The sequence below is a fragment of the Topomyia yanbarensis genome, chromosome 2, assembly GCF_030247195.1.
Source record: "Topomyia yanbarensis strain Yona2022 chromosome 2, ASM3024719v1, whole genome shotgun sequence".
Lineage (NCBI taxonomy): Eukaryota > Metazoa > Arthropoda > Insecta > Diptera > Culicidae > Topomyia > Topomyia yanbarensis.
In genome coordinates this window covers 453,922,066-453,935,751 of record NC_080671.1, presented here as the reverse complement: position 1 = coordinate 453,935,751, position 13,686 = coordinate 453,922,066, and the positions used below count along the sequence as shown (strand labels likewise).

Genomic DNA, 13,686 nt, shown 5'->3' with positions numbered 1-13,686 from the left:
TAACTTATATAATACGCTTATGTTATTGCCATCTTCGAAGACACTTTTGTTATGGCATTTTCGTTTTTGACAGTGTACACCAGTATTGTTGGGGCTATACTCATTCAAACTTCAGTCTATCTCTTTTTTTCACTGTACCGGTGTATACCAGGTTAGAAACGAAAACGTTATTAGTCGATGTTTCATCCAAATTCATTACTAGTCTACAACATTATGCAGGAAAATGGAACATTTTATGAAAACAGCATTTTACTTCGCTTGTTTATGTCCACTGAGTGATCTTACTTATAAACAACGAAGTGTCTTGCGAAAAAAAATTACTTTGAATCTGTTTTCAATCGCATTGGCGTGTTTTCTTTATCGCTATTGCTTCTGTCAATTCTGTTAATTAGTGGTTCTCCAAGTTCTAGTAAGATATTATTTACTTCATCAAATTTCAGTAAATCATCAACGATTTATAATTCAAAATCTTCATTACTTTTTTAACGAAATACAGTATTCGGTTGGTCGAACCATATTTATAACATAAAAACAAACGAATGTTTTTTGAGCAAATATACTGTGCACCTAGACAGAACCAACTGACGAGAAAAAGTGGTAAAATATGTCAATTTGCAAAAAAAAAAGTCATATACATGCAAAAAAAAGTCATCTTCTATACTTACTAACAACAGATTCAAACATGCCCATTGCTCAAGTTTGCACAGCAACTGCCAACATTCGAGCGCGCCGGTTTGAGAGTTTGAATGACAGAAAATTAAATAATTCCTGAAAAATATAACACTAAAAACCATGCAAATTACTCGGAATATGTTCACCTTTAAACATCCGCACAGAAAAGCTTATCTTTTTGCTCTAATATCGAAGATGGCAATTTTGGACATAAGGTACGCTCTGCCAAAGCGATACGCAGTAGGACGTTGCTACATGCGGCGTTGCCAATATGTATGTTCTCGCGGGCTGCATCAAAGTGGGCCGTGCGTTGAAGGTACGCACCGTTACAAAATCATCCATAACTCTCGATAAAAACAAAAATGAAAAATTATCAATACAGATTATTGAAGGTGAGAGATTGACGCGTAATTTGACATACCTTTTGAAATTTTTTAGCGTGAAGAACACAACAAAAAATACAATTGAAATTTTTAAGTAGATGCAAAGTACCGTTATTCACATAATTATATTGTAAAATTATTTTTATGAGATATTGTAAATATCATTCCATAAGTGTACAAAAATTCATGCAATTATCTTCAGTAGGTTTTGAGATATAAAATTTACAATTTTATCATGCAATAAAGTTTAAGGGTTAATATCTCAAAGGAAAAAAGGAGTTTTAAATATTTATTTATACCAAAAGCTATTTACCATAATCCCTATACAATAAAACATATCTCATGAAAATCGGTGATTTTGCGAAAAATTTGAGGATCACTTGACATGGCTTTACTCGTGTGTAATTCATGGTTTGGAGTAACTTTGCTGAAGATACTAGTTGCCTATTCGTTTATACCCTCGTGGATTGATAGAGTATCATATTTGGAGAAAAAAACCGTTCTGCACATACCATAAAATCCACACCTTTACAGAACTATTGATTTTTTATGTAAAAAACTTATCTATCTTAAAATACCTCTAATTCTAAAGGTATACTTTGTATTTCAAATCTTTTAATTCCATTGGAAAGGTGAGAAAATTTCCTATTAAGTAGTGTTCCAATATATTTCAGTTAATGATTTCAACTTACCTTTCACCACAAGTGGGTTCGAAATCGTTGTTTTTGCATATGACATGATATGATAAAAAATAATTTTGCGTCGAATCGAAAAGAGATATTTTTATGAAGTCAGAGAAATAATTGCAAAACTTGCTGAGATACATTATTTCGATGACTAACTTTAAACTAATTTACTTCTAAAAGAATACTAAATTCACTTAACTAAAAAGGTATTAATACATTTTGTTCTGTAAAATTTTCATGGCTTTCTAATTAAAAGAAAAAAAATACAATAAGTGTTATGCTTTTTCAATTAGTGCTAGTATTAGTGAAAATGAGATAAAAATATTCAAGTTCAATAACCTAAACACGTGGAAACAAAAAGATATAAGTGTATCATTTCAAAAAACATATTTTCCAGACTAATAATCTGAATTATTAAAATTATGTTGTTAACTGTTAAGATTTTCAAGAAATGAATAAAGAATCTATACAAAATGTTAAAGTTTTAAAAAATTACTTCTAAAAGATTACTTAACCTCATTAGCTGAATCATGTGAGGACACCATTCAATGGGACATTTTTTCACCTTCCCAATAGGTCTGAAAGATTTGAAATACAAAGTATACTCTATGGGTTAGAGGTATTTAAAGACAAACTAGTTATTTACAGAAAAATGTTCAATACCTCTTTAACGGTTGAGATTTGATTGTACGTGTGGAACGATTTGTCCCCAAGTATGATCTTCCATCACCCTTCGAGAGATTCTTAACCTTGAACCAAACACCCTGTGTCCTCCATTTTGTATTATCGTCATTATAAAACAAAATTGACTTGTATTACGATTTTGAAAAGTATCTTTTGCAATGAAGAATTTTCGCACAAAAATAGCGAACTGGCGTCCATTAAGAGATTGGCGACACTATTATCCTTATCCGTACAAAATCCGCTGGCATCTGAAGGCTGAATCATTTTGAAATATTTTCGATTGAATTAAACATAAGTAACACATCCGACAGTCGGATATTTGGGGTGTTTATAACTATATTTTGCGAAAAGAATCCGAATTTCGAATAATTTCAACAAACGAGTCATCTATTGCCAATTTTCTTGGCAGCCGGCTACCTAGAGCAATAAATACGAGATAACACTTTCGATAGTTACATAGATCGTTTTACTTATCATGATGAAATAACATTTGTGTTATAAATCACTCCAAAAATCTCCTTCCCGAGACAAACAGGGAGATACAGAAGTGTATACGGTCTCCGCGATACCCTTTGTCACACTAACATTCCCTTCCTTCCCCAATGACGAGACCGGTGCTGCTCTTGATATTCCAATCTTTAGAGCTCTCAAAACGAATATATTAAGGTTGAATAACTACTCCCAGGCTTTATTCGCTGGACCGCTATGCAATTTAGCTAGCTCGGATTAATAACGAATAATAGTTCATGCTCTACAATATCAGCATAACGCATCAAGCATTCCTGGAAGCAAAATTCAGCCTGTAGTTTATTTTTCACCTGCAGAGTCACAGATGTCATATCCATTCGAAATCGCAAAATACACAAAACAAATGAATTGCCATTTTCAAAACTCAGGCACGATTCATCACGGCATCGCGACAATTTCCATTCTGAATATGTGTCAACAAATAGCTCCCCACCGGTGAATGTTGATCGGCATGCCCCGACATCCACATTTTTATTATTCCTGTCAGCACTGACTGATGTATTTCCATCGCTCGGAAGCACTTCACAACAGCAGAACCGATATGTCATCATAAATCACGGGAAGTTTCGCACCAGTCGAGAAGCCCTAACTTTCACTCTTCACAGTGTGCCGGGCGGTTGGTCGGTCGGTCGTTCGTTCAGTGCCCCGCTAAACATTAAAACAAACCAGTCAAAACATACACATACCTCGCCTGTATGCATAAACTAAAGAGACACACTGATTGAAGGTGGGCACATTGGACGGTTTTCCTTTTCCATCCTATGCTTCACACGTGTCCATCATCTGCAGCACACCCGATCTGAAATGCGGAATGAGCTTTCCGAAAAGTTTGACGTTCGCCACCCAGTGAACGCACAGCTTTGGGTCACTGTCAAGACCACCTCACCACATCTTCCGAGTTCGGTTTTTTATTTGCATAGGCACTTACCTTCTTCGATAGACCTCCGTCTCTTCCCCTATCCCCGTATATATCGGAACAGTTCATTAGCACCACGAGTTTCGCTTTCATCGGTGGGTTCAGTTTGTTTAAACTATTCGAACCATTGTTGTCGATTCTGTTTTGCCTAATGCACGCTCGTGCAGAGAAAGAAAACGTCTTCGTGTGTCGACGTTTAGTTTAGTTTGAAAATTTCACTCTCAGCTGGCTTCGGAGCGATTGTTTGCGCTCGCACTTATTGTTGAGAATGAGTTAGTCATGTTTGTCAAATAGAAACCTAGATGTTCGTTTGATGTTTATTGCGGTTAGCTTATGGAATGTTGCAAAATTGCATTTAAAGAATTTCTTTAAAATTGATTGTTTTTAAAGCACTGATTTCGTGTTATGTTAGAACAATCATAAAACTCTTACTTTGGATGTACGCACGAGGCATTTCACGTTATTTTTGAGTTATGGGCTATATCCAAGTTAATTTATGTACAATACATAACTGCAAATTCTGAAGAATACTTTCATTCGTCCAAGCACACCAATTTCATCAATTGAACCTGTCACTCTATCTATGCTAGCATAAATCAACATTACAATGATAAAAAAATCAATCAAATCAGCGACTATTCATGTCCGCATAACTTTCACACCCTTTTGGATCCGACACCCACCCCGCAGAGATAACTCATCGGCACAGCAGTGGGGTGTAAAAACGACTTGGTGATGCCCCACTTGAAAATCAATCAGAGCGAGTAATGGTACACCCTTTTCAACATCGATTTGTGCGTTTGTCTGTCAGACGGATCTGACTCTATCTCTATCTATCCGTAACACAGCATCAGCAATCGAATTCGCATGGAAATAATACTCGAAACCTTTCCAACCAGATGCGCGGCGCTTTCTTCGCAGGTTACCTGAAGGTACACATACTTGATTCGAACACCGTCGGTGGAGCGAATCGAAGTCGCTCACGACGGGCTTGCGCTTTGTCTGTTTTTGATGTTTCTTTTGTGGGGTCGAAGCAGCATAGCCATGAATGTAGATCGAAATTCTTAGCCAAATGTTATCGATCCGATTTCAAAAACTCAATTTGCATCCGGTATAGATGCTTTGATCATTTCGTTCAACCAGTTTTCTTTGAATGCTTTTTATAAGCGTATCAGAAAAGTAAACATGTCTATTTTGTAGAGAGTTGTTAGCATTGTATATGCGTTGAAAGATTTCTCGTGTATTTTTAAATGTTGATACATTTTTTTTTGAACAAGCCGAACTTAATTTTATGGTGGGTCTTCAGCTGCCTTCATAAAATGCAATGTGGAACTGGAAGTGTATTAAAGACAGATATTATTTGTTTTGGTTGTGGTGTTTGCTAAAACAAACTACATGATATCTGAGGACTGCTTTGTATTTTCAGACTATAAGATTTCTTATAGCAAATGTTTTATTTCACCGGAATTATTGACAGAATTAATCATGATATACAAAATAAATAATCTAAAACGTTCATAAATAGCTTAGAAGACACTCGATGAAGACTTTGTCATTTTCGCATATCACTTTTATTACAATTTTTGACGAAAAAACATTGCGCATTTGATCAGTAGCTGCTTATGTATACGTGTTAATATTGCGGAAAAATGCATCTCCACCAATCGGGAATTACATACTATAAATAAGGATTGAAATGCCAGTTCTTTTGACAATTTGGCCGAATACCGTTAGGCCAAATGCCGTTTGGTCAAATGCCGTGTGGATGAATGCCGTTTGGCCGAATGCTGTTTGGTGGTCCAGAAAAGGACCATTCGGTTGCATTGTGTCCTTTAAAAAGGCCGATTTAGTGTAAACAAGTAAGGAATGAAAGGAAAAAACGAATGCAGCAGTCAGTGGGTCCTATTCTCAGGGTACTAGAAACCGGCATTATGTAGGATTTCCTTTATAATGTAACCGGTGCAGGGAGCGGAGAAAACCGATTTTTATACAAGCTTCAGTGCCATCATCACCAGAAGATTGAAACTAAGATGAAAAACCTGTTCTAATCCACCTAATGGTGCAATTGTGCCTTTCTAATTGCAATTGCTGAACAATCGGTTCTGTCTACAATTCGGAAAACTAAATCATTGTGTGCTCCAGGACTAAGTGCTATGCCCTCTGCTGTTCTGAAAGAATGTTCCGATATTTTAGCGATCCCACTGACACACCTTTTCAATATGTCACTTCAGTAGCAAAAAATTCCTGATGAATGGAAGTGTTTCGGTGATGTTTCCGGTGTACAAAAAAGGTGACAAATGCAACATCGAAAATTATCGTGCAATAACTTCATTGTGAGTTGAGTCGAAGGATTTCGAATCGCTCATCAACGAGGCACTGTTCACAGCTTAACGACACTACATTAGCACTTTTCAACACGGTTTCTTCCCCGGTAGATCGGTTGAGACGAACCTGGTCTCTTTCACGTTCTTCTGCACAGAACAAATGTCCAAAAAACTGCCAGTGAACACGATCTACACAGATCTTAAGGCTGCGTTTGACACTGTTAACCATGAGATACTGTTATCGAAGCTTGATAAACTTGGATGCACTACACGCTTTTGCAATTGGCTTCGATTATACCTTGTTCACGGTGAAGTCGTTGTTCAATTTGGTGACAATGTATCTGAATCCTTGTCCAACCATTCTGGAGTTCCTCAAGGTAGTACGCTTGGTCCGCTACTGTTTTCACTGTTCGTGAATGATGTGGTTCATCTTAATGTGCGAAGGAAAACTGCTCTTCGCCGACAACTTGAAGATATTTCTAGTTATAAGGAAATGAGCCGATTGCCCAGTTGGTGTAAAAGAATTATGATGGTTCTTAGTGTTGCTAAATGATTTGTTATCAGCCTTCATCGAACTAGAAACATGTTTACTTTCAACCTCAACATTGCTGGAACTTAGCTGAAACGCGTTGTCCATGTAATTGATTTGCGCGTCATCCAAATCAAAATAATAATTTTAATAAGTTGCAATTTTATTATTATATGGTTCCAATTAATATGGAAAATTGATGTATGACTGCACTTTTCAACTAGTAACTCCGGAACCAAAATTCCGATCGACACAAAATTCAATTGCACCCGATATGGATATTGTACCTTTCATTTGAGATTAATTTTGTGCAAATCGATTCAACTATTTCTGAGAAAAAAGGGTAACATTTTCGAAAGATGGCTATTTTTCCGCGATTGCCTGCACCTTTTATGGTTGTCAATATGACCGATAAGACTTAGAAGGGGAGAGAGGGTTTGATGAGGGGTGCAACCAACCTTCCTGCACAAAGACTGGTTTTTACCAACAAATTTTCACCCTAGTGAGAAATTTTGGTTTTTACCAAATTTTCCTTCTTAGAGTGAAATAGTGTCTCATCGGCATAAACAGAACTTCTGCTCGAACGGGACATCACGTTTGATCAGTCGTTCGCTTGAAACACATAGTCAGGGTTACCAAAAATACAGAATAATCTGTATTTATACAGATTTTTCAGCCAGTTTCAGACCAAGTATCTGTATGTGCAGATATACAGATTTTTGCGTGTATGTGCAGATATACAGATTTTTGAGAAGTGATGTTACAAAACCTATTTTAGAAATATTTTTTTAGTTTCAGTAATACTTCCTCTGTGTCTCTCTCAGCTTGGCCCTCTATATTTGGCTGTGCACGCCGATGAAATCGACCTAAAAGACTTTTACTGTGAGCCGTGTTTACAAACATTGCTTCACAGTTTAATGGCAGTATTGGTAAACACGGCTCACAGTAAAAGTCATTATTTATGTCGACTTCGTCTGCGTGCACAGCCTAATTAAAATATATTTTCTCTTTTGCGAGTGGTCGCTCATTCTGAAAGGTAAAGGTTTGTAATGCACTCAGGTTAGCACCCAGCAAACGCCTGGCTGAAGTCTACTTCCAGAAACGTTAATTGTAATGCTCTGTGACTTTGTGAATTCTCAATTTTTTGTCCGAAAATTAGACAGCTACATTGGTCGACTTAGGCTGTGAACCATTTGGTGAAATTTTTAACTTTTAGTTAAAATCTGACACTTCAAAAGTTATTTTCAAAATAACCCTACTCTGGAGCATGGTTAAAATTGACAGAGCGATAGTTAAATTTGACAGCTCGATGGTTAAAATTTTTCCCATGATGCAGAATGAAAAGGTGGAAACATTTTCTGTACCTAATTGAGGTTGTCAATATTTTCCAATACAAAATTAAGGGATAAAGATGGAAGGGATAAAGATGGAAACGATGACGTGTTGTGTAAAGATCAGAGTTGCACGAAATCATGACTATCACCTTTTCATCAAAATGTACGTAAAACTTCGGTCACAAATCAAAATGATCGTCGTTTTTAGTTGAGAGAACTTGAGCAACCAAAACTTAGCATTGTGAGTGCCAGCAACAGTGACAAGAGAGAGTGAGAAAAAAAATGACGACACGCAGCGCAGACAGCAGAGTCAAGTGAGCACACAATGCAAATTCGCCTCTTTCCGTTTTGTTTACCTCGCGCTGTTTTGTCTACCTCGTAAATTCAACAAACGTAGTTTAATTCATTGAATTATCACCATATGATTCAATCACTAGACAGTATTTATTGATCCTTCTGCGCTTGCCTTATATTCGAACGAAAACAGTAATATACTGAAATTTAAACTTGAAAGATACGTGTTCTGGCATCACTGGCAGTTGCACCATTGCACCCGTGTCGAATTGACAGATGCACCAAATTTGTTGTCATGCTGACAGACGACGAAGTGCATCACGAATGTAGTGCGAGGGAACTGTCAGACAACATAAGTAAACAAACAACATAAGAAGGAAAGTAGGATAGAAAAACACCATTTTGAAAGTGATAGTAGTAGAATAGTAAAATACGTTGGAATAAGAAATTAGAAGTTGTGAGCAAGGAAATTATTCGGATAGTGGATAGATTAAAGATTAAGCTGTACTAAGATCCAGAATACGTAAGTTTGTGAAACAATATAAAGCAGTGAATTAAAGCAACAAATTTATGACTAGATACGCGGAGGCAAACACTGGACAAATACGAACGGTACAGTTGAGATTATCAATTCCGAGATAAAACGAAGTAAGTGAACGTACAAATTAATTACTAAAACCGATAAAATGAAAAATGTGAATATTAAATTGTAGATAAATTGCGATAGACAGGGATAGAGGAAGGAAAAGAGGAAGCTGTAAAGTAAGAAGAACAAACAATTGTGAGTAAGACAAATAATCGATTATTTACGGTAAATTAAAATAAAGTTATTTAGTTTGATCTGCACAGTAAAAAAAAGGCGGATTTTCAAAAATCTTGTTTTCGCCTGCCGTCCGAACAAAATCAAAAATTGTTTGTCGGATAGTGTGCAGGATGGCTTCTTCTCCTTCGTGACAAGAAAAGTGTCTGTACTGCAAACTAGCGGAATCCGATGACATCGATTGGGTTCAATGCGAAGAATGTCAGTATTGGGCTCATTTCTCGTGCGCAGGTGTTAACCAAGAAGTGGCGAACGTTAGTTGGCGTTGTCCGCGATGCTCTCCGCAAAGCGCCCGGCGTCTTAAAGTTCCAGAGACTACGGCTAAGAATCGCGGGAAGAAGTCCGCCCCGAATAGCGATGCAGGGTCCGATCGTGGAGCTGGTTCCGTCTTAGACCTGACTGAGCAGCAGTTGGAAGAGGAACAGCTAGCAATGGAGATGGCCTTTGCAAAGCAGATCGAGTTGCGGAAACAGCGTCTTGCTAAGCAGCAGGCTTGGAACGAGAGGCGGATGAAGCTAGAGTGGGAGATGCGCGAGCAGGAGCTACGAGCGCAGCGTGAAATGGAGCAGCGGCAGCTAGAGCATGAGCAGAAAATGCTTGACTGCCAATTGGCCGCAGAACGTGAATTCTCGAAGAAGCGGGATGCTATTCGGAAACAGTTCGACGACAGCATTAATAAGGTCAACGCATTGAAGGGCCAATATGGAGCTGTCAGCGGTGCTTCTGCCTCCAAACCGGAACAGAAGGTGGATGACTGGATGCTGGATTATCGCGGAGCATATCCAAAGCCAGGATATCTGCAGACGGAAGATAAACTCGCGTGTCCGAAGAAGGTGCCGTTAGATAAGTCGTTCACCATCGAAGCCGGCCAATTCGAGCGAAGTAACGAAGATGTGAGTGACGGTGAAGTTTCGGAGGTCCCGCCGAGTAGATGCAGTCGAAGCAGCTTTCAAAGGTGCGGAGATGGAAACGGGTCGGGGTGTATCGTGAGTCGTATTACAAGAGATCAGCTAGCTGCTCGCAAAGCGGTCTCTCAGAACCTTCCCAAATTTAAAGGGGAAGCAGAAGTTTGGCCGTTGTTTATCAGCAGTTTCGAGTACACGACTGCAGCTTGCGGATTCTCAAACCTCGAGAATTTGAAGCGTTTGCAGGACTGTCTACAGGGTGACGCACTTGAGGCGGTCAGAAGTCGGCTAGTGCTACCGGACTCTGTTCCGGATGTGATCAGGGATCTTCGAAATCTGTTCGGAAAACCGGAGAAGCTGCTCAGAACGTTGCTGTCGAAGGTGAGGAACGCGCCGTCACCGAGAGCTGATCGATTGGAGACGTTCATCAGCTTCGGGATAACGGTGAAGCAGTTATGCGACCACCTTGAAGCGTCAGGACTTTGCGACCACCTAAACAATCCGATGCTGGTGCAGGAGTTAGTTGACAAGTTGCCACCGAGCTACAAACTGGATTGGGTCCGGTATAAGCGAGGGAAGGTGGACAGTCCGTTGCGAATGTTCACGAACTTCACAAATGACATCGTTTCGGATGTGTCGGAGGTGACGGAGTTCTCGACATTGTCGCTAAGCGAGCGCGAGCCTTCGCGAATGGGGAAAGGAAATTCCCGAAAGAAGGAGTTTGTACATCTCCATGACGCGGACCAGGTTTCTGATGAAATTCAAAGAGAGACAGTAACTAAGCCGTGCTGGATCTGTAAACGAACGGATCATCTCATCAGGTGCTGTGAGGAGTTTAAGCGGATGAACATTGCCGCCAGGTTGAGAGAGGTTGAGCGACAAAACCTGTGTGGTCTTTGTTTGAACAAGCACGGAAACAGCAGATGCACCTCGAAGATTCGATGCTTCATGCAAAATTGTCGTGGAGGCCATCATCCACTTTTGCATCGAGTGGAGGAATCGGTGCGGCTGCAGAAGGTAGAATGCAATGCTACCGAAAAGGCAGATAGTGCGGTTATTTTCCGTATGATGCCGGTGACGCTTTACGTGGGCAAACGACAGTTCGATACTACTGCGTTCTTCGACGAAGGGTCGTCGGCTACGTTGGTAGATGATCTGGTGGCCAGGCGGCTGAAAGCAGAAGGTACTCTAGAGCCGTTGATAGTGACGTGGACGGGCAATATCAACCGCTTTGAGAACGATTCGAGGAAGGTCGAACTGATGATGTCGGCGAAGGGTTCGAAGGAGAAGTTTCCGCTGTTCAACACTCCAACGGTATCAGAGTTGGTGCTGCCGAAGCAGAACGTGCGATTCGCAGATGTGGTAAAAAAATATTCCCATCTTGCAGGCGTTCCGGTGAGAGATTACCCATCGGGAAAGCCGAGAATCCTACTCGGGCTAGACAACGTCCACTTATTTGCGCCGTTGGAGTCGCGGGTCGGTAAGCCAAACGAACCGATTGCCGTGCGGTCGAAGATTGGCTGGACAGTGTATGGTTCGGAGAACCGAAGACCGAGTGCGTACACCTACCTGAATCTGCACTCGATCGTTCCAGCAAGCAATCAAGATCTCCATGACATGATGCGAGAGCAATACATGCTAGATGAGACAGCGATTGCGACGTTCGCTGTACCGGAGCCCGTGGAGGAGAAAAGAGCTCGAGAGATGCTTGAGACAACGACGAAGCGAGTGGGTGATCGCTTCGAAACGGGGTTGCTGTGGCGTGAGGACGCACGACGATTCCCTGACAGCTATCCGATGGCTGTACGCCGGATGAAGGCTCTGGACCGTAAGCTGAACAGGAATTCAGACTTGAAGAAAAACGTGTGCCAGCAGATCGAGGACTATCAAGTCAAACACTACGCGCACAAGGCGAGTGAAGCCGAACTGAAGGGTACGCCACAAACCGCTGTGTGGTATCTACCGCTGAACGTCGTAGTGAATCCGAAGAAGCCGAGTAAGGTGCGCTTGGTTTGGGATGCTGCAGCATCAGTGAACGGAGTCTCTCTTAACTCAGAGTTACTCAAAGGTCCGGATATGCTAGTTCCGCTTCCCAGAGTAATCTGCAATTTTCGGGAACGGCCAGTAGCATTCGGTGGTGACATTCAAGAAATGTACCATCAGATCCGGATCAGACCTGAGGATAGGCAAGCGCAACGGTTTTGTTCCGAGCGAACAGTGAGGAAGCTCCGCAGGTGTACGTTATGGACGTTGCCACCTTTGGTTCCACGTGTTCGCCCTGCTTAGCTCAATTTGTGAAGAACTTGAATGCAGCAGATTTCTCGGAGAAGTACCCTGAAGCAGTAGAAGCCATCGTGAAGCGTCACTACGTAGATGACTACTACGACAGCGTGGATACTATCGAAGAAGCGATCCAGCGAGCCAGCGAGGTGAGGTACATCCATTCGTGTGGAGGATTTCGGATCAGAAACTGGGTGTCGAACTCTGCTAGATTTCTCGAACAAATAGGAGAAAGGAGTGTCGATTCCGCAGTGCATTTCAACTGGGACAAGAACACCGAATACGAGCGTGTGCTAGGCGTCGTTTGGGACCCGGTTGGAGACGAGTTCCGTTTTGCGACCGAATGGAAAGCAGAGTACAACAAGGTTTTCCTAGAGGAAAAACGCCCGACGAAAAGAATTGTTCTGAGCATTGTGATGGCGCAATTCGATCCAGCAGGATTTCTTGCTCCAGTTACAATTCTCGGGAAAATGCTGGTTCAGGATCTGTGGCGGACAGGCTGCGACTGGGATGACGCAATCGATGAGCTGTCGTTCAGGAAGTGGTTGCGGTGGACCAACATTCTCGCAGACGTGCCAGTGTTTAAGCTACCTCGAAGCTATTTCGGAGCTGCGAGATCAGATGAGGTCGAAGAAGTCCAGCTTCACATCTTTGCTGATGCCAGCGAGACGGCGTACGGATGTGTGGCATACTTCCGTGCAATCGTACGGGGTAAGGTGGTGTGTTCGCTAGTGATGAGTCGAGCGAAGGTAGCACCGTTGAAGCAGCTGTCGATTCCGCGGCTAGAACTCCTGGCAGCGGTTCTTGCGGCAAGGCTGGCACGAACGATCGAGCAGAATCACAACTTCACGATCAGTAGAGTGGTGTTCTGGATTGACGCAGAAGTGGTGCTGTCCTGGATTCGGTCGGATCAGCGCCGCTACAAGCAATTTGTTGGTTTTCGCATTGGCGAAATTCTTAGTTTGACTAAACTGACAGATTGGCGATGGGTTCCGACGAGATTGAACGTGGCGGATCTGGTAACCAAATGGGGTAAAGGTCTGGAGATACACCCCAACAGCCCGTGGGTACGTGGGCAACAATTTTTGTACGACAGTGTGGAAAAGTGGCCGAAGAGAGAATTACTGTCGAACTGTAGACGAAAGAGCAAAAAACTGCCGATTGAGACGCTAAAAGCAACGAGCAGGCATAGCAGAGTTGTCACGACCCCTCGGTCGTTGCATCTCACCATCTATAGCGCAGGCAACTCTAACGCACTCAGCTCTCGGTCGGGCGCTTATGTCAGCTAGCTCTTCGCACTCAGCTCTCGGTCGGGCTCTTATGTCAGCTAG

The 13,686-nt window shown here is 41.4% G+C and overlaps 2 protein-coding genes across 9 annotated transcripts in view; one reads left to right on the top strand and one right to left on the bottom strand.

The window, feature by feature from the left end:
- Positions 1–13,686, bottom strand: part of LOC131685851 (uncharacterized) — a 304,876-nt gene that overhangs the window by 222,121 nt on the left and 69,069 nt on the right. The gene's annotated exons all lie outside the window — the stretch shown is intronic.
- On the top strand, positions 9,361–13,644 carry LOC131681132 (uncharacterized). Its single transcript, XM_058961841.1, has 3 exons — positions 9,361–9,371; positions 9,430–12,311; positions 12,362–13,644. Exons 1-3 carry the CDS (start codon positions 9,361–9,363, stop codon positions 13,642–13,644), a joined length of 4,176 nt encoding a protein of 1,391 aa, XP_058817824.1.